This window comes from Pezoporus occidentalis, unplaced genomic scaffold (assembly GCF_034315485.1).
Source record: "Pezoporus occidentalis ecotype Australia unplaced genomic scaffold, CSIRO_AGI_Poc_V1 ctg1, whole genome shotgun sequence".
NCBI lineage: Eukaryota > Metazoa > Chordata > Aves > Psittaciformes > Psittacidae > Pezoporus > Pezoporus occidentalis.
In genome coordinates this window covers 13,904,491-13,929,396 of record NW_026912778.1, presented here as the reverse complement: position 1 = coordinate 13,929,396, position 24,906 = coordinate 13,904,491, and the positions used below count along the sequence as shown (strand labels likewise).

General features: G+C 40.7%; 2 protein-coding genes across 5 annotated transcripts in view; one reads left to right on the top strand and one right to left on the bottom strand.

The window, feature by feature from the left end:
• Window positions 1–108: 108 nt before the first annotated feature.
• Window positions 109–5,529, bottom strand: FGF20 (fibroblast growth factor 20). Its single transcript, XM_062628715.1, has 3 exons — window positions 4,802–5,529; window positions 2,471–2,574; window positions 109–1,223 (listed from the first exon to the last, which is right to left on the bottom strand). The coding sequence occupies exons 1-3, from the start codon at window positions 5,100–5,102 to the stop codon at window positions 978–980; spliced, it is 651 nt and encodes a 216-aa protein (XP_062484699.1). The 5' UTR covers window positions 5,103–5,529; the 3' UTR covers window positions 109–977.
• A 6,180-nt stretch (window positions 5,530–11,709) lies between these two features.
• Window positions 11,710–24,906, top strand: part of MICU3 (mitochondrial calcium uptake family member 3) — a 53,885-nt gene continuing 40,688 nt past the window's right edge. For 3 of the 4 annotated variants that reach the window (XR_009968710.1, XM_062639593.1, XM_062639678.1), the window contains exons 1-2: window positions 12,105–12,462; window positions 22,889–23,042. Coding sequence is in view for 3 of the 4 variants with exons in the window: in XM_062639593.1 (XP_062495577.1) it covers window positions 12,181–12,462; window positions 22,889–23,042 (436 nt within the window). In the remaining variant the exon portion in view is untranslated. Of the gene's footprint in view, window positions 11,805–12,104; window positions 12,463–22,888; window positions 23,043–24,906 lie in introns of those variants that run through there. The other variant, XM_062639790.1, reaches the window with a different exon arrangement.

Below are 24,906 nucleotides of genomic sequence, written 5' to 3'. Positions count from 1 at the left end.
ACTTTTTCTTTCAAGGTAACTGCAATACATGTCACAAATGTTGCAGGTTTGAAATGTTACACATAGTGTGCTAAGTGACTCTCAATTTAAAAATGACAGTAAACCAAATAAAGTGAAATAACCTTTAATTCCCTTTTTAAATGTGCATTGGAATTCAATACAGATCTGTAAGGCACTCTCATAGGTAAAAAAATTTAAAAATTAAACATTCTTTTAAAAAATAAGGACAGTCACAAGGCAATGGTATGTGCATAAAATATAACCTTATCTGTAACTGACAAGCAATGAAATATGAATGTTCAGGGTTTGGATGCATTGCAATGTAATGTCATTTCTGCCTCATGATACTACTCAAGTGTAAATATTGGCACTGTAAATGATTTTTCATTGGGGTTAGGGGCTTGTATTCTCTTCATATCCCAGTAAAAAATAAACTCTTTAATAAATAAATATATAAAATAAATATATGCTATCTGGAGATGTATAAATAGGTCCATCCTGAAGAAAAGTTCCAGCTCTATGATGCATCAACATCTAAGATCCATTGCTAAAGTGGAGACACTATGACTTCATATACAGTTCTCAGGATTTATTACTATTTTACAGTCCATTTATTTCTATTTCTTCCAGCTGTCATCTCATCAGTGTGATGCAGGTAGCCCTCTGCTAATTCACAGACTACAGGTAATCCAGACAAATTTGCCAAGATTTTCTTATTTTTAAAAAGTCACACTCCAACTTCCCTCTGGTTACTGGCTACCAAACAGTTCAGCAGGTTTGAAGGAGGATGGTCCACTGCCAGCTTTAAGGCTTGTCTCCTAAATCCAAAGGTTATAAAATAGATGTTTGCCTATCACAAAGTAGCTTCTTCCAATCCATCATCCCAGATCTCTGCAGGTTTCTCATGCTGGTATTGCCATGAAAGTAGGGGCAACAGATCCATTGTGTGGGGGGTTTCCCCACAGTAGCCTCCCTCCTCAGCTGTATCCTAAGACATCTTTGTACAGTTCTGGAACTCTTTCAGGATCCACAGGCCGGGGCAAGAAATGAGTGAATTTCTGGTGTCTTTTGGACCTTGCCCCATCTCTGGGAGTACCATCTTTGTTCAGTGCTACAAAGTATCGCCGCCCCGAATCTCCATGTTTGTACACATTGGATGAGTAAGTGTTGTACCAGTTCTCTTCAAACTGTTCCCTAAAGATGCATTCAGAAGTTAGTTTCTCCTACAGAAAAAAAACAGCAAAGAAAAATAAGTCAAGCTGTTGCTAGATATCATAACACACATAAAAAAAATACATGATAAAAATAAACAAAATGGCTTAGGCTCTATGTAGCTTTACTGTTCATTTAACTGTCAACACATCAAACCTCAGAAGAGTATGTAGACCTGACAGCGAGTCTGGAAGCCTACTTTAATCTTAATCATTTTTAAAACTGGACCCGTACATATACAATTTTGAGTTTAAACACAAATTAAATAGTTATCAACAACTAAGAAGGCATTATTTACTATTTAACTAAAATACCTGGCCTACAGGAACTCTGTTACGTAAAGTTGCATCTACCATTCTAAAAATGAGATTTGGTGGAAGGACTCAGATGCAATGGAACCTATCAGGAAGATACTTCCATGTGCTCTTTGTAGTATGCATCACTTCTCACATTTTAAACCACAAACAAAGGAATTGGAGAGACAGAGTATTTTATCTCAAGATGTTTTTAGACTTGAAAGGAGAAGAGTCTAAGACTTATTTCCCTGAGAGTACTGGAAAAAAATAAAAGATTACATTTTTACGGTCATATGTTGAAGTTGTAATAGATACAATCAAATGCTTCATTATTCAATGAAAATATTCCAGTCAGGATCTACAGATGCTGCCAATACTCTTGCAGCACTTCAATTTTTCAATAGTGGCACCTAACTTTGACATATGGTATTGTACACTTTTGCCTGGCATTTGAAAGATTATGTTAAAGAGCTGGTACCTGGAAGTACCACCCGCTGATTTGTAAAGGAGCATTAGGCTATGCATAAAGTAAGTCAGGGCATCATACTAATTGTTGTTTATTTGTTCCCTAAATATCCTTTTATCTTTTTTCCAGTTGCATTCAATGTTTTTGATGATAGAGTATGCACTGTGATACACTGGCAGTATTGATAGAAAGAAAATTAGATAGCAGGCAACTTAAATGATGTTTGAATACTTGGTTTATCTACGTTTTGTCATAATTTAAGAGGAGCATTTCTTTTTTGTTCTCTTCATCTAGGACAGAGAAACTTTTCTCATCAAATACTTAGTATCCAAGGGTATACTGTATACTTTAAAAATGTGTTATACATTTGAACAGGCAAAGATGTTAGTGTTCTGAAAGCTAAGATACATCGGGTGGCTACTTAAGGGGTTTGCACAGTCCTAAGAAGTGAATCAAAACTGCAACATGTATGAGCTGACTTGAAAGTGGCACTTACAGAGCCATAAAGTTCTCCCTTCTCGTTCATTCCAAGATAAAGGCCACTGTCCACACCTCTAATACTGACCAGTCCCACTGCCACACTGATGAATTCAAGGATGCCTGAAAAAATGAGATGGCTTTAGTTCAACCTGTAAGCATAAAATATGTATCATCCAAAACACAGTAGAAAACAATAAGTGAAAAATAAGTAGAAAATAAATTTACATGTGATAGTAAATGTGGCTTAGCTTCTCTGAAATTTCAAATATTTCATTTGAACATGCACAGGAAAGCACCTGAGAAGCTGCATCTAGGAACAAGAACCCTACACCATTTAAGAACCTGGTTTTTTTTTAACACTGAATATGCAAGGATTTTACTCAGTGCTGACACTAAAGCCTTCAGTACTATGCGGCTGGAGTCTATATTGATTACACACTATTTGCTAAACTGCCTACTCAAACATTGGAAGATAGGTTTGAATTACCTGAACATATACTTTACTTTCTCTATAGCGTTATCTTAAAAAAAACACACCCATTATCAGATCATTTGAATGGAAATCAAAGTACAGATGGGAATTTTATATAACAGAATCTACCCACAGGAAAAAAAAAGTATTTGCCAGACATCTTATCTAGCATATGGGCCCACACCTCCTGACACAACTTGCTGTCTTCAGTGCAGGCTTTTTATGTGCATGAAATATGCTGCTTATTTGCTAATGTTTGAGTTATAGTAATATAAATAATGCATTTGCCCCAAAATGTAATATATATTAATAATATAAAGTATTCAAGAGATGAGGCACTATTTGAAGCCTGAATTTGGCAAGGGTATACCGACATATTTAACCAATTGATATGCACAGATTACAGTACATACAAAACATGAAAGAAAGGGAATGTGTGAACTGGCTTTTTGGAAGTTGTTAGCAGTGTAAACAAAGCCTCAAAAAGAAGTTGTTCCAGAATCATACCTGAGATTCTGCTGTGCAGCACCAAAACCACAAAAGTCTGAATCTAAGATAAGTGGGTTTAAGTAGTGCATTTGATAATGACATTTGTCTATTTGCTGTGTTTATAGTTACTCTTATCATTTACGACCACTTTTCACTCTCACACAGATGGACTGTCTGGACTATATGACAATTTAAAATGTTTTGAATTTTAATTGAGCTTTGCAGGTTTCTTATTTATATTACCAAGCAGCAAAGAAAGTAAATCCTTTACAAAGAGTAAGCATCACAAACTCTGCTGCACGTAAATCATCCCAGTCTTCCAGGTCCTGAAGGACAAAGTCCCATAAAAAGAGGTGGAGGTATTTTGTCTTTCTGGTATAATTTTCTAAGCCAGCCTTTTTCAAACTCTAATAAGCAGGTGACTCAACCCACAAAGCAACCACATCAGACAAACCTGCCGAGAATAGTGGTAGCATAAAGGAAGAACATTTCTAAAAAGCCCAGTAAATGTTTGATCTGGGGCTTTTTTCTTTTTTCTTTTTTTTTTTCCTTTTAAAGCAAAGATTTATTTCATGTTTACACGCTGTAGGAAATCTTCTTTCTGAGAAGAACTGTCTGTTTGACTACTGCTCTTTTACTTCTGAAAACACCCATGTGTTATAAAAGCAATTAAGAGCTATTCCAGCAGATTGTTTTGACTATAGAGAGGAGGATAGGAAACTCTTTAATCACCTTTTTACAACTGCTAAATCAATACACACAAAAACTCACATGTACTTGACAATGGCAGGTTTGTTCAGATGTCCAGTTCCTACGACTACTACCTAGGATTTACCCCTATATCACAGGAAGCATTTACATTTTGGGGTTGCCTTCACCGGCTTTTGGTTTATTGACGGAGAAAGTTGACTGGGAAGCATGTTACGGATTTGAGCAAGGAGGTATTTTAGGCCCCTCTGCTTCAACTTTCCACCCTACAAACCAAAGCAGCCTAACCCAGCCTAAGCATCAGGATGCCCAGGAACTGTATTATTCTACAAAGACTCAAGCAGCTGCGATACAGACACGGAACACAGAAAAAGTCGGTCGGACTTTCGACCCTCCCCACTAAACCTGCAGGCGCATGACCGCAGTGACAGCCACCCAAGCAGCAGCGGAGCCCGGCAAAGGATGCGCAGCCCCTTTGCCCTGCTGCAGCCCCAAGGTTTGATGTCGCTTATCCCGCCGGTACCCCTGCCCAGCACCACCGGTCCCGCACCGCCTTCCCGTTAGCATGGGAGATACATGTACACACGGACACGCGCGCACACACGGACACGAGCGGGAGCACGCTCCCGCGCAGGCCCGCAGGCAGAGCGCGACCGGGGCCGTGCCGCAGCCGCCTACCGAAGAGGCTGTGGTCCTGGCGGGTGCCGCGCACGCTGCCGTCGGGCAGGATCTGCAGGTGGAAGCCGGTGCGGCAGTACAGCTGCCGCCGCCGCAGGATGCCCTGCAAGTGCGCTAGGTCCGCTGCTGCCGCCGCTGCCGCTGCCGCGCCGCCACGGGCTGCCCGCTCTGGCGGGGCTCGGCGGTCCCCGAGCAGAGCCGGGCGCTCGCCTGCGGGCGGGAGCAGGAAGTGGGCGCCCACCGGCTGCCCCAGGCCGTCCAGGCCGCCCAGGAAGCCCCCCACCTCGGCCAGGGGAGCCATGGGGGAGCGGGGCGAGCGGGCTAGGGCACGGCGGCGGAAAGCGGCTGCCGGCCTCTCCCGGAGGGCATGTGGGGGTGCGCAGCGGGGCCCCAAGCATGGGGAGCCGGCAGGGCCGAGCCGTGCTGAGCTGAGCCGAGCCGAGTCGAGTGAGCCAGGAGGCGCGGTGGTGTTTATACGCCCCGCGTGTGTATATATATATATACGGCGGTCCCCCTGACATATGCTAATGAAGCCCTCTGCGGGGAGGCTGCGTTTGAAATTGTAAACCGGCTCCCCCTCTCCTCGCACCTTCCTCTGATCTGAGACGGCGGCGGGGAGGGAGCTCCGGGAGCAGCCCCCACGCCCCGCCGAACGCAGCCAGTCATCGGGGAGGCGGAGGAACGGAGCTGAGCGGGCAGCGGGGGGCGGGCAGGCGGGAACGGGGCCCGGGCGGGAGCTGCCGGAGCATTACGTGGACAGGTGCAAGGAGAGGCAGGAGGGAAGAAGGAGAAAGGGCGTTACCTGAGGGTTAGACCTGCCCAGACACACATGAAAGGAAAAACACAAAGATCTGACAGTTTTACTCCCTGTTTCTAAAACGCTAATAAAATGTACATGCATTACCCTTCCCTTTTATCGCTTCAGCTACAAGGAGGGGAATTTCTACAGAAATTGGCATAGTCGGGAAGGTGTTTTCCCCTCTGCAAATTCTCCCTCGCATTTAATTTATCGTTAATGTGACATGAAACCGATTTATAGGGCCTGGGTATCGACACATCGTCTTAAAGACAGAAATGGGCATGATGTCGTGGTTTGGGATAAATATTCTCAAAACCTACAGAGAAGAAAGATTGAGAGGTGGCTCCCCTAATCCATCTTCTTTGGGGTTTTGCATTGGGCCCGTAACCAAGGTCTGTGAGCATCACAAATGAGCAATAACATCATCTACTGAAAGATCTCTGTTGTCTTCCTACAGTGGTTTGAATCAATTTAGGACTTTGCTGTCCTGTTCCAGATGCACATATGCATTTTTTCATCCCCAGAGTAGAATGGTTCATGCACATAAATGCATTGGTGGAACACGTGTTCATTATTAGCAATGGTTAAAAAAAAAGTAAGAGCTTGACTTTCCCTTCTTTGCTGCTTTTTTCTGTAACATGTAATGAATTTTAGGACTCAAACTAGCGTTCAATATATGCAATGCAGTTTCTTGCCAGTATAAAATGCAAAGATCTCTCATAGTTTTTTCTTTCAAAAGTTCAAAAGAGAATCACTTGGCGGTTTAAGATTTCATTTAAACAAAAAAGTTGCAGAGAATCATGAAAGATTAGTTCTCCTGTCTTGCTCCGTGGTCTTTTCAGTCACAGTCTAAATCTGAGAGATCAAATGGATTTGCCTGCTTAGCTTTATTTGCTATGGAGAGTACAGGGCTAATTAATTGGCAGGTGCTTTAAAGCAGGTAATGCTACACCTTTTCATCATTGCAGTCCTCAGTACTGCCCCTGTGTGCACCTGAATTACAAAAAGGTTGCTTTAAAGCAAGTGATTTACTGTGGAGGGATTTAAAACTGAAAAAACTAACGCTAAATACAATGATCAGATAAATCACCTCAGAGGAGCGCACAGGCGGACCTGCTCTGAGGGCAGTTACAGATAGATGTTATATTATTTTACCTTTCAGATAACAGGAGCCTGTCATGTGGTGGGACCCAAAAATCCACCATAATCAAGATTTCAAAGCACATCTGTGTAAACATTATCACATCAGTGTAAAACATCAACCAATGAGCTTTCTCTTTGAACCAAATCTACCTAATTGCAGTGCTAAATCAAAGAAATAGATCAAAGTTGAATAATCTATATGGCACCTATTTCTCAAGTAGCCTGTACATTGATTGCTCAAATACACCTAAAACGTTTGAAACATGCATCAAGTATTTTATTGACATGATTGGCAGGTTAAGATCAAACTGTTCACCACAGCTGCTAAGTTGCAGGACATGTGCTAGGATAGTACACCTAAATGGAGGAATTTTATTATTCTGTGCCTAAAGATGCTCCATTACACATGTTTCCGAGTCCAAGCAGTACTCTCCAAGTCCTACAAAGAGTAGAGGGCTCTTCTGATTTGATGGCACCACTGTCTCCAGTAGGGAAGGGTTCATTTTTCAAACAAACTCCAAAATCCTCAGCCATCACACACTGGAAGACCCTTATGGCTAAATCTTTCCTGTTATATAGTGGAAACATTTAGAGTGGAATATATAACCTCAATCTTTTCCAAGTGGAGTCTTTAATGTCTGGGCACTAAACCGGTTATGCTGTTTTAGAAAGTACCAGAAAAGAAACAAAAAGATAAGAATTTTTTTGTGTGTTTGCACTAGTCACGTGACAGGAAAAGATAACACTAAAGATTTTTTTTTCACCTTCTGAGACTATAGCATGGGAAGTTAAATAATTTTGAAGAGTGTTTTTACAAGAGTACATAATTCAGCTTAAAAGTATACAGTACAATCTAATCGCCTCTACGTATACTTCCTAGAGACGGCACTTTCAGTGTCGTTGAACAAATACATATGTGGTCGAGTTTTTATTTCCATAGCAAGTAGTTAGGGCTTCTATAGACAATGTAATTACCATGTATTTTCTAAGAATTGCATATTGTCGTAGGCAAAACCTGGTAGCTACCATGGGAGTAAAGACAGCAATGGTCTGAAATCTTTGATAGGTAGGCTATATATATATGTCTATATATAGATAGAGAGAGAGATCTAGGTTTCTGTCAAGGTGGATAAAAAATATCTGTTGGCTATAAAACTTTATGCCCAGCAATTTATTGCACTTTTATTAATTTTAGAACTTCTTCACAACAGTGCTGTGGAAGCCATAAAATGTCAATGATAAAATATTGGCTAGGGGAATGAAGGGGTGAGGCCATGAATACATGAGAAAGCAAACACGGTGTTGAACAAAAAAACACTAATTAGAACATAAAGGAATATGCCCAGCTGGAGAGATCAGTGTATCACAGACAGTTCCAGATTCTTCCTAGATTGGACAAGAGAACATAGTTGGCTGCTTTCAACAAGATGAGCACAACACAAAGAAGTTACAATGAGCGCCTTTCTGAGCACTGCAAGCTTGAGTAAAATAAGGTGTTTTCTTGTGCAGGATTTACCAGGAACAACAGAATAATTTTCATAGATCCATGTAGAAATCAGGACATAATCTGATGATCTAATGACTTTTAAATGCAATACATACAGAATTAGAAGCATTCAGAACTTTTTCTTCTGAACTGATAAAGTTACAGGTATGTATGCATGTATACATACATGTATATAAATATACCTACCTATTTACAGTGCTGTAAGGATTATTTTCGTATGGAAGTTCTACATTTCTTGCATCTTCATTTTCGTTTTGTTTCTTTAAATGAAGACAGAAATTCATAGAGCTTTTTAAGGTTCAGGATTTTGTTGTCCCTGCTTTTGTGGGTACACATGAATAACTCCTGCATAAGTAAAGTGGGACAGAGAACCCAGGTAGTGAACACACATTTACACCCAGTTCTATCCAGTGAGAATGGACCTTTTCCATATACATCAACATTCAGATGCTGCTTTTGTCAGCTTTTATATTAGTTTGGCAAGAGGATCACTGGATAAAAACTACCTTGAGTTATTTAAATTACATGGTTTCTAAATCAGCACACATAAGATGTGCAGACAGCTTACGGTTTTTTACTTGCTGCACAAATAAATTGTGCTCTTGTTCCTAAGCAAACACCTCAGCAGGGAAGTTCTGACTAACATACCCAGGTGTAAGCAGTTACAGATGTGTATTGGGTTTTTTGAAGTGGAAAAAGAAAAAATAAAAAAAATGATTAGCCTCAAGGTGTCATTGAAAAGTCATTAAAATGGTCATTAACCAATTTCAGGGAAACAATGTAAGCAGGGAGATAATTCACAGTCATGTCCACAGTTTAGGGAACTCATGAGTCATCCAGCAAACAGGTTTACTTTGGGGCACTACACTGACCAAAAGTGGCTCCTTTTCCAATCAGATGGAAAAACTAGACTATTTTAAACAGGTAGTTGTATTGGTGAATGATGTCTCTTAATGAGGCAGCTAGAAATGAAAAGATTCAAGAGCCACATTGTACAAAATTTTCCAGACTGGATGTTTAGTCATGTAACTGCAGGAGAAATACTTGAGTTTCAGTCATGCTAAGCACCTGAAACTATTATTGTCTTGACACCTAAATATTGGCCTTTGTATTGGCCTTTTGTCATTTAGTACAGAGATTTAAAACACATTTGGAGACGAGACTTTTGCTTGGGAAACGTACATATAGCATAAATAAAGCAGTAGACATAAAAAAAAAATAATTTCTAACATATGGGAACTATGAACTGAATTACTTGAGGAATGAATTGGTTTAAGTATTCTAAAATGTTGAAAGAAACACCGTAACTATCATTCACCCCAGATACCTGCCTTTCCAGACATAGCTCTGAGGTAATTCAACCCTGGCCATGATTACAGTTGTATGATCTGTCAGATTGTTGGTTGACAAACATGGCCATGATTCTCCCTTGACACAGTATCATAACCACTGAAATGGTTTCTTAAAAAATGAAAATGCATGAGAGTGGCTTAAACCTGTTAAGGCTGACCTGACAATGTATGCTTGCAGACCAGAAAGTCAAATGTATTCTGGGCTACATCAAAAGGAGCATGGCCAGCAGGTTGAGGGAGGTGATTCTCCCTCTCTACTCTGCTTTTGTGAGACCTCGCCTGCAGTACTGCATCCAGCTCTGGGGCCCCCAAGTGTAAGACAGATGGAGCTGTTGGAGCAAACCCAGAGAAGGGCCACAAAGGGCTGGAGCACCTCTCCTATGAAGACAGCCTGAGATAGTTAGATTTGTTCAGCCTAGAGAAGAGAAGGCTAGAGGGAGACCTTAGAGCAGCCTTCCAGTGTGTAAAGGGTACCTACAGGAAATCTGCAGAGAGACTTTCTATAAGGGCATGTAGCGACAGGACAAGGGGGAATGGGTTTAAACTGACAGAGGGAGATTTAGATTAGATATTAGGAAAAAATTCTTTACTATGAGGGTGGTAAGGCACTGGCACAAGTTGCTCAGAGAAGCTGTGTCTGTCCCATCCCCAGCAGTGTTCAAGGCCAGGCTGGACAGGGCTCTGACCAACCCAGTCTACTGGGAGGTGTCCATGTCCATGGCAGAGGTGTTGGAACTAAGTGATCTTTGAGGTCCCTTCCAACGCAAACCATTCTGTGATTCTAATTAAGTTATAATTGGTGTATTTTCTGAAATCTTGTTCATAATAATATACCAAGCCAAAGATTTAGGGGGAAAAAAAAATGGTTGAAACTTGTGAAAAACATATTTACACAAAGACTGAGGCTGTACCTGACCATTGCAAAAAATACCGTGTTATGCTGTAACTTGAAATGTCTGTGTGCAGTTTATGAAGTTTTGAGGTAATGCAGGTGGTGATGCAGGCTGCAGCATGGAGAATGCCCCAGGTGGAATGCTGGACAGTGCCTATTGCCCATCAGCACCAGGCAGGGATAAAAGAACATGATCACCTTTAACAACTGGTCTTTAACTAGCTCTTGGTTATGCTTATGAAACTGCCTGCAGCCAAGAGTGTCAGAGAGGCTGTTGACATTGCAAGTGTTTGTTTTCCTGGAGAGAGGGCTTTATAACACAAGAGTATGGAAGGGTAGGACACACCGTGGTTTGGGGTCCCTGTGAAATGACCAGCAAATACACTTGAAATAGGGCCAGGAGAATTTCCCTTTTCTGAGAACCTGAGATGGAAAGAGAGGTATTGGAGAAAGAAGTCACATGGACCTCGGGAAGGCAGCCTACTGGTATTTAGGAAATTAAGTATTTAAATTGGGTCCCAATGCATCAGTGCAGTAAGCAACCAAATAGGAGTGTTATTTAGATCAGTCTTGAGAATGGTGAAGGGCAACTCTTTGTTGGCAAGTTGGTTAGCTCCCCGTTTCACATTTAATTTCTAAAAACTGTTACCCATGGGACTAAGTGCCATCTATGGTCACTTTACAACACAGCTCGAAAATACGCAATAGTCTGTCAGACTGTTTGTCAGCTTTCAGTAAATTTTAAAAGGAAAGATTTAATGTGACAAATGCTGTAAGACAAGCAACACTGATTAAGTTCAGTTTATGTGAAACAATCCTTATGCTTCTTGTTTCAGGTGTATATTGGGTATTCCCCAGGAGTTTTGAAGGCTTTGGAAACAGGTTGGGAAATTACTAGGGTTTAGAGGACTGACAGAGTTACATCCATCTTCATTCAAGTAAGGGTAACTAGGATCATTGGATGCTTCTAAAGCCTTGGCAGTAAACCAGTGACCAATCTTGATGCTACAGCCACTTGTGGCCTTCAGGGCTGTGAAACCAACGAGGTACGCTTGGAAGCTCTTCCTTTTACGAAACGAGCACTTCCAGATTACTGCAGACACATTGCAGGGCTGTGTTGGCACACTTTCTTGGGGGCAAGTGTACAGAAGCAAAGGGTTAGGCTCTGTCACACGTTTCTGAGCGTACACAGTCTGCGTAACAAGCTGCAGCGAGGCCCACACATGAACTCTGTCAGCAGTGGTGCAGTTGTCCACCATGGGAAGACATCGCCCTTCCTAGGCACTTCGGCTTCAACTGCCCCGATTCAGGTCCACGCCTGTTCTGTTCCCTGGTGTCCAACCACCCCGTGTCCCACCAACCTGGCTGCAGCCCGCCGCGGGCAGAGAACGCCCAGCCGCCTGCTGCCGCCTGTCCCAGAAACCAGGCGACCCCTCGGGCACTCCCACAACCACGGCGGGAGCCGGAGCTTCCAGCCTTGCTGGCGGGTTGCGCGGGGAGCGGCGGGGAAGCCCGTGGAGGCTCCGCAGCCGAAGCAGCAGAAGCCGACGACCCCAGCGGCGCAGGTGGCGCGGGGCGGGGACTTGAAGGGGCCTCTCGCTTCCCCACCCCTTCCCTGCTTCTCGCGAGGCTTCTGCCGGCACCGCTAGGGGCTCCGTCCGCTGTCGCTGGGGCGGAGCGGTGGCCATGGCCGCCCTGCGCACCCTCTTGCGGTGGCGCCGTCGCTTGGGCCCCACGCCTGGTGCGCAGCCGGCTCGGCGGCTGTGGGCTGGCGGCGGGGCCGGGGCGGCGGGGCTGAAGCGGTGGCGACGGGAGCTGGGCTTAGCGGCGGGGGGTGCTCTCGCCGCGTACATGGGGTACCGGCTATCAGACCGGCACCGGGAGCCCTCCCGGGAGCCGGCAGCCGCCGGGCCGGGCGGGCCCCGGGCGCTACTCTCCATCCCCGTGGCGGCCGCTGCCAAGGAGACGGTAGGTGTGTGCGCGCCGCGCCCCTCGCCCCTCACGGCCCGGCGCCTTCGCACTGTGCCGCACTCTGAGGGCAGGCTCGGCTCAGCGCGGCGGGGGGGCACCGCCAGGCTCTGCCAGCGGGGATGGAGGAACGTCGCTCCCCTCCGCTGTGTAAAGGTCCGTGCGAGGCGGTGGCGGAGAGGTGACCCCGCGTGGGGCTGGCCCGTGGGCTGGGAGGCGAGGCAGAGCCAGCGGGGAGGACAGGGGCCGGAGCTCCGCGCCGGTCGGGAGGGAAGGGCTGTCAGTGGGACGTCGCGGCAGGCAGCCGGCCTTGGCTGCGCTTTAAAGCGTCAACTGCATGCGTCCTCCACGGCTTTTCGACTCCGGAGCTGTCCTCAGCGAATTTTTCTTCTTTGATAGAAAACAGTGTTTTGCAAATGGAACTGCTGCTGATAGTGCAAAACCTGCCCTCATCTTCTTTGTATTTAGGACAGTTACCTTCTCACTGTAAAATGTTCTGTAGGGTGAAAGTTCTTGCAGAATTTTATAAGAAGTGATAGCAATAGTGATTGGTGTAAATAAGTAGCACTTCAGTTGAACTAATTCAGCAAAATGACCATGGGTAACAAAAAGCAGTTGATGTGAGTCTGGAAAAGAAGTTTCCTATATTAGGAAACTTCATGACAAAATTTTCTATCTGAAATGTCGTACGTAACATATGGTGATGCTGTACCATGCTGTATGTAACATATGGTGATGATAGTAGTATCTTCATTAAAAAGTTGGGTTCTTTTTAAACGTCAAGAGCTGTGATTAGGCAGTTTGTCAATATGGCGTCTGCTGAGACTGGAAATCAGTGGTGCAAACAGCCTGCTTTCTGTGGATCAAGTCTATCTTGTAATATGTTTAGGAAGAGGATCTGTGTCTTTGCAGTGGAGGCCTTGGGCTTAACTATAAATGTTGTTAGCCCTTTTGCCCTGAGTCATTAGCCAAAAGGCAGATTCTGTTAGCAGCATCCTTTATGAAAAGAAGTGAAGCCAGGTGTTTTTTTATTATTCATGTGCTTGTTGTCTTGAGTATGTTACTGTGGCACAGAAGACCAAAGGCAAACTCTTCCAGCTTTTCATACTGCCTTGATTTGACAGAACTTTACATTTTTACTTAGATGGTCTTAATTCTCAGTCTTCTTTCCAAGGGAAATACAGCTGCTCCACCCTTGAAAAGGGTGAATTTAGTGTGATGTCTAATTATGAATTTTCACATCACTATAAAACCACTGAGGTTACAGAGTCAGAATTAAGGTTATATTGGAACAATGTAAAATAAAAAAATGTATAGAATATGTCTTCTGTGTGTACACAAGACTCTTTCTTCAAGACAGATGCCATGCTCCTTTGTGGAAAGGCTCTAATTAATTTGGTTTTCCATTTGCATAATAAAAAATGTGAAAGATTAACTGGCACTCCGTTTGTGTGTCCAGAGTGTATGCACAGCATGACATCTCAGAATATTAGCTTTATGTTCCATTTTTTACTTTCTGAATGAGGGGTCTCACTGGTTTTAAATTTCAGATCTGAGTGCTCAGCATTCCTGAAAAAATGGCCTTTTAACTGAATCCCACCAAAAATGAGGCTCAAATAGTTCTGGAATTTTTGGTCTGAGGTAGTGGATTGCTTCTGCTTTATTGTTGACTGTCATGCTTCAGAAAGGCTTGTGTGGTAATGGGGAAAGACCATAGCTGGATACGGGATCTAGCTGGTGAACTACCAAGGATAGTTTGACCATGAGCTCCATCTGTGATCTGTACTCCCATTTCTGTTTCCTCTCTAGACCTGTGTTGAGCACCAGCTCTTACATTACAGGTTTCCAAAACACCTCCAGAGGTGTCTTCCGGGGGAAAAGAAGGTGCAAATACTGTGTTCAGATTGCATGGAGTGGTACTCTGCAGTGGTTTTGTATTGCAGTGTCCTTTATTAGAAGGCTGTATTTATGCTGCTCGAGTGACAGTAACTTTTTAGTTCTTAATTTTAAGTACTGAGCTTACACCTTAATAGTGTTTAACAGCTTAAAAAACATAATGTTTGAGATAGAAAATTTTGTCATGAAAAGTCATATACACTTCATTGGGTTCTGTCATGTAAGTGTTATTAGGATGAAGGTTGGAGCTCATGGGTCTACTGCAGAGTGTGTTTAAAGTAATGGCTGGAAAATGATAACCTGCAGTTTCTATATAGATGAGTTTAATGGAAATGTGATGCACATTTTGCTAAGAGGTTTTTATGGTTCTATCATGTACTGGCCAAAAGAGAATGATGAGGCTCAGGCATCTTGGGATCCTCTCCATCTGCTTTTGAAGGTCAAAGACGTTTATCCTTTATTCCTGATGTACAAAGTCTAGCAATGTTTTCTGGGGCTTTCTAGGTTTGTCCTTCCCCCACTTTCCTATTTCTTTAGCTCCCCATTTAATTTCCAGTCTCAGTCTGCTTTTCATTCCACGAAGGCAAATCATCCAATATGTTTTTTTCCTCCTTTCATCCAATCCAAACTTTTCTGTTTCATCCTAATATTGCCATTTACATGGAATGTCAATGTCTTGGTACAGAGATTTACAGCAGCTGGCAGAAGCAGTTACACTGAATGTTTCTGTTGTCCCCACCAGTAAGGCTCTGACCTAGAATGACCACGTAGCAGGTGGAAATTTTGGGGGACTTGGCTAACAAATTGAGTATTTTGGGTGATGGTTTGCATAGGTGCATACCTTAGTTACTTCTTAGCAGAACCACTAAAAAAAGCCCCAGTAGTGATGCTAAACCCTTGAAAAACCTGAAATAATTTCCTTTAAAACATGGAATTGCTGGAGATTAGTAAAGAATTTAAAAATGTTCTGATGTGGGAAAAACAAAATTATCTCCTCACATAGTTTTTGGTTCCATTCAAAGAAAATCCATTCTGAAACATTAATTGAGGATGGATAATTTAATTTTTAATTGTTATTGAGTAGTAAGTTTTTAACTGAGACAGTATCACAATGTAAAGTATTCAGATATTCAAAGTGTTGAAAAGTATTCAAGATAGCTGTGGCTGTCTCATCCATCTTGTTGGGGTTTAACCCTGGCCAGCAGCCACCACACAGCCCAGACTGCTGCTTGCTCGCCCCCACTGCTCCCCAGTGGGGTAGGGAAGAGAATTAGAAGGGTGAAAGTTAGAAAACTCGTGGGTTGAGATAAAGACATTTTAACAGGTAAAGCAAAAGCTACGCACACAAGCAAAGCAAACCAAGGAATTCATTCACCATTTCCCATCAGCAGGCAGGCGTTCAGCCGTCTCCAGGTAAGAAGGGATCCGTCACATACAACAGTTACTTGGGGAGACAAATGGAAGGATAAATGCCTTCACTCTGAATGTTGTCCCCTTCTTCCTCAATTTTTTTATTACTGAGCATGATACTGTGTATTATGGAATATCCCTTTGGTCAGCCAGAGTCAGCTGTTCCAGGTGTGTCCCCTCCCAACTTCTTGGAAGCTAGGATATGTGTCACCAACATGGGGTTAGTGGTGTGGCAGACATTTCAAACAGACCAATCTCATGTGGTCAGTACAAAAAAAATACTTGCTTGACCAAACATATCAGTACAGGTGTTTTGGTGGAGAGTAAGATTTGTTACAGGACCAGCATGAAGCTAAGCTCCCTACAGAATTCCCTTTTCCCAGACCCTCTCTGAAGAATGACTGCAGTCTTGAGGACCAGGGGTTTATTTGTGATTACCTGGAGCAAAATCTTAGACACAGTAATAAAGCCACAGTTTTAATTCCAGCGTTGCCACCACATAACATTTCAGAACCAAAGTAAAATTCTGCGCTTGGAGCTGCTGGTTTTGTGTCTGAAGGTTTTGGTCTAGACTGGGAAAGCTCCACCAATAGACAGTTTCTTTAAAGTCTAGGAGATGCTTGTGCAGAGCAGGAAACTCTTTGGAAAAACTATTACTTTGATTCATATTCTGTGTGCTGACAACTGAGAACAATATTGGCTCAGGAACCTTGATACAGTATACTGCTCATAAAGTATTTACCTTGTTGGAATAGCTGAGTATCATGTTGGTTTTTTTTTCCAGACAAAAAAAATAACAATTTCAGAAAAACATAATCCAGTGTCAGAATTCCTCAGAAGAGTTAATATTTGTCTTACAGTTCCTGACTTCTGTGCTCCTTATTTTCAAAAATACAGTTAATTTGTAAAGCTTATTAAAATGGTTTTGGAAATACCAGTGATGTCTCTTTGCACTCCAAAGAGATCTTTTCTGTAATCATGTTGTCACTGTGTAAAGGTAGTGAACTTCAGGTCTCTCTGTTTTTACGAATTACTCTGAGAATCACTTCCTTCAGAGGTGATTTAGGAATTAAAAGGTGGGCAGGGAACGGCAGACACAGAATATGTACTTTATCACATTTCTTGAAGACACACTGATTTCCAGGAAAAGGAAGCTGCATACTTCAGATGTTTCCAGAAGTCTTTTTTTTCTAGTACCTCAGCATTACTGTCAAACTCTCTGTCTGTGAAAATACTCAAAAGGTCAAGTTTATTTGTAGCAGTGCATTTCTAAGTGGATTACATAATGTATTTCCATCTGTATAATGAAGAACAAGATTTAACTCCAGAAAGTAAGGCAGACTCCCCTAGGGAGGAGACTCCTGCCTGCTCAAAGAGGATGCTGTTCCAAGAGGTGCATAAAGCATCACTTTTACAAGAACCACTTGTAGCTAACCTTTTTTCATAAGCATGGTGCATTTCATGTCATACGTCAATTGGCAAATGTAGGAAGATGATTTGCTCTTTGGCTGATGACATCTGAAACTCTTCATGGTCATCACCCTGAGGATACTGTGCCAGGCAGCTGTAGTGAGAGATAATGCTGATGGAAAAGGAACATTTACCTCTCAGCATTGATTCTGTGGTTCCTCAGGATGCTAAAAAAGGATGAGAAGTGTTTGGGACAGACAGCTCCAGCTACTACAATGTGCTAGTCTTACAAGCAGTGAAGCATATGGCAGTGTGTAGCAGCATATACACACTGACTAAAGCTTCTTGAGGAACTGTTAGAGTTTAAGTAACTTCCATATGAAATTAATGTAAGAAGGACTGTTGGAGAATATTTTATCATAATACTTATTTTGGAAGGTTTCTGGAATAGCTGAGCTTACAGCTAAACATTGTTACCCCAAAGATTCCCTGTAACAGAATTTTATTTGAACAGGGCCCTTTTTACAGCATTTTAAGCACGTTCCAGCTTCCTATGCTTGTAAATATTTTAATATAATATTGCCCTTATCTCAGTGAAGCGGGATCAACTGACAGAATTGTTGGCTGCACTGCATCTAAGTAGTCTGCTAGAAATATAACTTCAGTAAGCATCAAAACAGTTTTGTCTACTTGGGATTTTCCCACACTGGGAACTTGACGTTTAACCTTTTGGCCACCCAGCATGAAAACAAAATGTGCTACTTTTATCTACATGGGAGCATATTAAATAAGCCTCAAGTCAAATATAAACGAAGGAAGTAAGGAACAGCATTGCTTTGAAAACCTTTTTATTTTAATAGTTTGCACAGATTCTCATTGATGGAAGACAGATTACTTTGCAAGCAAAAATTCAAAGAAACTCACTTGAAATAAATTAAACTACTGTAACAGAACATATATTTGACTGCAAGCAAAAGGTACTTTTAGTAGTAAATGTTGGCTTCTTTAGCTAAAATAGTCTTACCTTTATCTCAGTTGGAAAAAGCAATAAAACACTGATTCAGCTTGGAACTCTGCAAAGTTGTGGGACTTCATGTGATACTATTGGAGCTGGGAGTATTATTCTGGGTTTTGCAGATTACCTCTGCAGAGCTTTATAACCTTGTAGGCATCAGTTTTTTTCTGCCAGTTTATCTGGCATTTGAGCTTGTTTCTATGGGAAAACCAGATTTAATCCATTTTAGAAAGTGGTTTGAAATGTCAGCTCTGTGAAAATTGGGTATGTGTATATACATTTCTGTGTTAGGGAGATAGCAAGAAAATAGGCAGAGATAATTTTTTCTCTTCAGATGACTTAATCTGAGTTTAGAAGAGTCACGCAGTCTCTGTTCTTAGTTTTGCAGAAGGCAGATGGAAGCCAAGACCGTGCATAGCATCACCCCAAAAAGGTGCTGTATTGGCTCTGCACTCCCTCTGCAAGATATGGCACTGGAGGACAGGAGGTAGGAAGTGAAATACAGAGCAACAAGGTACCAGAGTTTGAGGGAGGAAGGGCAGAAGGATGATAACCAGGAGTTTTCTGATTACAACTCTTACTGCTGAAGAGTTTTTTGAGAACAGGGAAAAGATGCTATATTGTTCTTGAGAGCTAATGAGCTTCAGTCTTGCCTCTTTTTATTTACTTCATGAGTTGGGAAATTAGAAGGACAGAAATTCTGGCTACTAGCTAGGTTCTTGGTTTCAGCTGTGGTGCTTTTGTTTTCCTAATAGTTCCCATAACAAAAGTGGGTTGGTGTAGATGTGCAGGTAAAGCAAAGCTAACCTGCTACACCTCAAATGAAGACAATATTGCTGTTGGGAGATTCGTGACATGCTGCTTGAAGGAAATGGCCATGTCCAGTTTTTAAAAGGCAGAGAACCATAACATAACATGATACAAGATTATAGTAATTAGTAAGCAGGATTGCCAAGAAGGTTAGTAAACAGAGCATAGAAGAAAAAATCTCCCCTCTTTTGTTTGTCAAACAGATGTACTTTCATGAAAGTTTTTGAAGATTGCTGATAATTACAGGGAGATTTAGTCTGGATAAGCTCTTGAAACTTCAAATAGAAATTGAAATCTTACTGAATCTTGTTCATTCTTTCACTGACAGTACCTTCCCTGAGGTATTGAACATCTACTTTCTGTGTCTTGTTCATGTGGCTGTTGGATTTGATACTAATGCTAATAGTATCAAATAATAATAATACTAAATACAATAAGATTGCCTAACCTGGGCATAAATATGGAATAGATCAATTCAGAGCAATTGCTGTCACTAGGATTCTCACACTTGTCTCCCTGGATTATGATCTGCTGATGTTGGGGAAAACAAGAACATTTCATACTTAAATGAATTCCTGAAGAGGTACAAATTGAGGCCATACTTTAGAACGGGTTGGCCTTTAATTTAGCATATTATTAGTTCCGTATAATTGCAGCTTTTATGCAAGAGAAGGTTGCTGTATGATACATAAATTCTTAAGCAGTAATAGAAAAATGAAAGCTATGAACAAGAAACTTGGACAAAAAATAGTAGTATTCCGAGGGATGGTTTTATTTGTCAGTTCGCTAAGTTATGTTTCTTGCAGTCTTCTGCAGCCAAACCGTGTTTTTTATTTGGACATTTAATGTATGGCTGAATGTACACTTAACTGTACACATTAAGCCCTGCGTACATTTGTTTGAATTCATGTTGGAGCATTAGCAGAAACAACTTGGTTTGGTTCTTTCAGATACAAGCACAGTTCAAAATAAAGTGGTTCTTTTATTCTTTGGAATAAAATTGTCATTGAGCTTGCAGTTTTCCTAGAGCTTGCTGCTGGAACAGGTGATAGCTTCTTTGCATAAGTTTCAAATTTCCATGGCCTAGGTTTTGAAACAACTGTTGTGGAGTAGATCTAGGCATTTGTCTGGCTAAAAATTACATCAAAACAAAAGTTCTCAGTCAGATCAATTCCCTTATCCAGTTTGACACGTGGAAAAATGAATATAAAGTGCCAGAGCAAGAGCATGCGGGGTGTTGAGCTCTTTTTGGTGGTAGGCTGCATTCTTATCAGTTTACAATGACTTTGAACCAGCGTGTGGAATGCGGGCATTGCTGTATACTCAGAGTAAAACTGTAGATTGGCTAAAATGAGGCAGAAATTAAGGTTTTGCAGACCTGGGTGCTGACATGAGTTAAGTTTAAGCATGTCTTGAAAATTCCTTGTTTGCAGAATGTTATTTTATAGTAGCATAGAGTACTTTAGATAATGTTGAACTATGTGTCTGAGAATTTAGCAAATGCTTTTCAAAGTGTCTCAAGCAAAATGCTAAGCAGTAGTGTCTGAGAAGGTGTGAATTTCTTGAGAGAGCAAAGAATCTCAACATGTTTTCCAAATACTAACAGTGGTCAAAACTAAGATGATATTTCTTGAGTGGTACATTAACTACAGATTCTCCTGATTATGTATGATTGATTATGACTGATTACAATTGATTATACCTACTGCATGTGTAATATGGCCTTGAAGCAGTTTCTTTCCTGAAAATTGACTTTGCAGAAATACAGCTTTATTACTCATGCTTACAACCTGCGTGCGTTAAAAAGCATGTTTCTAGTACTGATAAAATAACATGTATAAAAAATAAGATTATTAAACTTCAACTACAGGGATAATCGGTTAATGTCACTACAAGCTGTATCAAAACAATTGAGTTGTGTAAATCCCACATGAAGGCATAGCTTGAATGCCACTGGACTGCTGGAGGATCAGTAAGACCATAACATTCAAGCAGTGAGATAGGACAGAAATATTTTGGCTTGCACGTGAGTATGTCGGAAGGGAATTCAGCTTTTTTCTGTTAGTCTAAAGTAAGTTTGTTGGTCTAGTTGTTAGATTTATTTTTTTTTCCCTCCCCATATTTAATTTGGTGATCATTTGAAAATTCTAAACACCACAAAGACCAGGTTTAAAGCTGCTTCTTGGGCAGAAATGCAGTATATTTATATGTAAAGTCGTGTTCTGAAAATTAGATGGTTGGATAAGCATTTCTATTTCTTTCTATGACAGACTTTTCCATTGAAATGAAACATCTTCGCACATGCACACACCTACTGAAAGGAATAATTTCAAAAAGACTAGAAATAAACCAGAAGCAGAAGTACACAGTCAGTAGTCTCTTTTTCCTTCTAGAAGGCTGATTAAAATCTAAACTATTGAAATACTGAGACTCCCATATATAAATTCAAGAAATTGTGAGTCTTCTGTTACAATGTGATTATATATATGTGATTTTTTTTGTTTTCTTTTCCAAATAGAAACTGACTTCCTTCAAAAGTAGACATACTTTTGATCTATTTTACACACATAATTTAATTTCCTAGTTACAACTGAGGCCATAAAAATTTGTTTTGCTGCCATAATCTTACTAATGTGAAATCTGAAACCTGTTCTTAGAAGGGTTTTGGAAAACCAGTTTCCATTCGTAGCTGAGGGCTCATGTTTTAGTGTACAGAATTGCAGACATCTCCCAACTTATCTTTGTGTTTATATGCCTCTCTGAAAAACAAAATGTATTTACCTGTTTTACTAGTTGTTAAAAGAAAATATGAACATTAGTTAAACCAAGTGCTACTGATTGCATTTTCTTAGTTTGACGCCTGAAGAATTTCAGGGATTCTGTATGAAATGACAGGAACAGTGAGAACAGTGGCAGCTTGGGGTATTTCATAGCTAAGATGAAATTCCTATTTTAGCATACTGGGAGGAGTTAGCTATGTCATTGTTTTACCTTTTATGAAACAGTTCGTGAAAGATTTATACTTTTAATTTCTGAAAAAAACTTCAAGATACTTACATTTTCTTCAGGATGCTGATTCCATGGAGTAGTTTGCCTTGTTATGGGCTAAGAAAGGTTTTGCATAGTGGTAACATATTTTCTGTTAGAAGGTTGGACAGTGTAACAGAAAGATGTAATAATTTAGAACATTGACAGTTTTGTACTGCTAAGCTTCCATGTAAATCAGCTGGATGGTAAACATACCAGAGACTCCTGACATCTATAAACTCTCATGAGGTGTGAAATTACTGCCATATGGTACTTCTGCAACTCTGGAGGAGTAATTGTGCTTTTCTCCTGTCCCCCAAGTATGGTAGCTTTAATTGCACTGGACACTTGATACAGTTGTATTCATAGAAGATTTACATTGGGGTATATTATGAGGTGTCTTGCTTACTGTTGTCTACAGCTGTGCTCTACACTAAGAAGCAATATAAAAAAATGTTATTCCATTCTCTTCTGGAAATGTCAGAGAACTAAATAGTTTTAGCAGAGTTATTTAAAGTTTGGCTGCCTAAGTTACATGGATTTCCTCAAGTCAAAGTTGCTGTGATTCAAGAGCCTAAGTTCTCTCTTTTTCTTCTTCCTTTTAATTTTTTTCTGAGCTTGGGTAGTGTCAGCAATTTGAATGCATAAAGATTGATTGCTAAAATTGTAGAAGACTGAAAATGATAGCAGTGAAATCCTGATTGGTGTTTCAGCTCTCACCATACAAAAGTATTTGGATGCATGAACCTTATGAATTAATCACCCTTATATTTACAGTTTCTTTATGGTGAATGGCAGTAGAAATTGTAAAACAAAACTTTTCTTGCACATTAAAATTGTTTCCTTCTTTCTTTCAAGGTTACAGAAAACAGATCAGACCTTGAAGATTTGGAGCTTTATGCAACTCCTCGGGAGCAACGGTTTCGCAGGTTTGCCAGTTTAGAATTTGAAGGACAGCTATATATGACTCCATATGACTTCATTCAGGCTGTCACAAGTGATGAGCCCAAACGTAAGCAGGAATTTTATATTGATTAAATTGCTAGGCAAAATGCCAGTGGTGTCTTGTTATTTTTCCATTTGCTTTTGATTACTACTTCTGTTTCTGATTGTGGTAAAAAAGTACTGCATCTTCCAGAATTTTGTTTTTAATGGTATCCCCAAGTGCATGCAGTCAGTAACCTGATTGTTATTAGATTGTGAACATCTGTATACTTGTCATTATTTAAATGTTCTTGTCTTAGAGGTCACAGGTAGCTCAACAGGCATGAAAGACAAGAAGTTCATTTGTACCATTTGCACTGACACAGTTACTTTTTTTTTTTTTTCCTGAGCTGGTCAGTATAGCTGTAAAACTCTTCCTCCTCCTTTTTGTAGTTTCTGTGTAAATAGGCAAGATACGAGTTCCCTAAATAATTTAGGATAATTTTATTTTGCAGTTTTCGCCATCTTAAATTGTTATCTGCTATCATGTTGGGATTTTTTTGCCCTACAGAGATTTTACAACCATATCACATCTTTCTAAATAACATGCTTTGACTAAAAGTTTTGGTCCCCCAGGGGATCCACTTTCTGTGCTTAGAAGTTGCCAGAGTTAAGCACTATGTGTTAATTAAATTAATGAAAAGTAAACTATCAACTTTAATTCACTTATTGTAAAATGTTTGCTTTAAGTATCAAAGAGTGACTAAATAGTAAGGTGATGTATTTCTGATCTAGTTTGATTTCCTGGCCCTCAGGCTTGCAGTGCATTGGTAGCAGCACACAACTTCTGGGGAAAGTGAATATCTTTGCTCAGGTGTGACATGTATAATAACTCACCTTAAGTCTTTTTTCCTAAAGTCTATACCACAAAGCTAGTATAGAGAACAGTCAAAAGCAGCTAAAACAGTCAATGGAGATCTTAAAGCTCTGCACAGATGTTAGATTTTTTTCTCTTTGTTCTCTTAACAGTAACGAAACAAGAGGAAAGAATTCAGCCGTGGCACATCAGTTGTCAAAACTTCTGTAACTTTTGAATAAAGATATAATCTCATCGTAACAATAAAGACAGAAGCTTAGATGGTGAAAACTTGGAAAACTTTGAAACTCTTTACCAGGAAGCAGATCTTCATTCTCTTTTTTTAGCTCTGCAGTTAAAAGAGAGGAAGCAGATTCCTTATCACAGAAGTTAATACAAATACACATCAGCATTTTACATCTACTTCCTCTGCCCAGATGTCCGAGTCCTCCTTTTTTTGTTAATACGGAATTGAGTTCCACCACATGTGGTCATGAAGCATTTGTGACATATACTGGGTATCAGTTAAACATTTCAGTTTAACTCAATTTCATGACAGTTTGATTGGCTTGAACACACTGTATGTATGATTTGCTATTAAGATTTTCCCATGCTAAAGAAATGTATATTTCCTGCTCTCTGACAGCAGGTATTCAGATTTAAAAACAAAACCAAACCAAAAAACGTTAAGCTCACAAGGACAATCTGTTCACCTCATGCCAAAAGTGAAGAAATCTGGAGTTAAATAGTTAGGCAGCCTTCTGAGTGTAGCAAATCTTTTATGTACCAAAATCCTTCCTGTGCATACAGTTAGTCTTTGAGACTGAAAGCAAAACTAACCTGGATGTCCTTTAGTTTTATAGACTAGTATCAGAGATTACATGACTGAGATAGTTATTTTGAGGGATAGTGTAAGAGACTGTAACTAAGTAGAAGTGGATGACTTCATTATAGTGGAAGTCATATTGTGTGGGACATTTGGAAGAAGGCTGACAAGTAGGAAATAACAGATGAAGTAGATGACCTGCAGTTTACCAGTTTGAGTTTTTGATCTCCAACTATGTTAATTTTAACCTTTGTTCTGCAGCTTTGCCAA

Coding starts and splice junctions, on each gene's coding strand:
- FGF20 (XM_062628715.1), bottom strand. CDS start 5,102: ATGGCTCCCCTGGCCGAGGTGGGGGGCTTCCTGGGCGGCCTGGACGGC. Junction 2,575..4,801: donor CCAGGACCACAGCCTCTTCG/GTAGGCGGCTGC, acceptor TCATTTTTTCAG/GCATCCTTGAATTCATCAGT. Junction 1,224..2,470: donor AGGGAGAACTTTATGGCTCT/GTAAGTGCCACT, acceptor TTTTTTCTGTAG/GAGAAACTAACTTCTGAATG.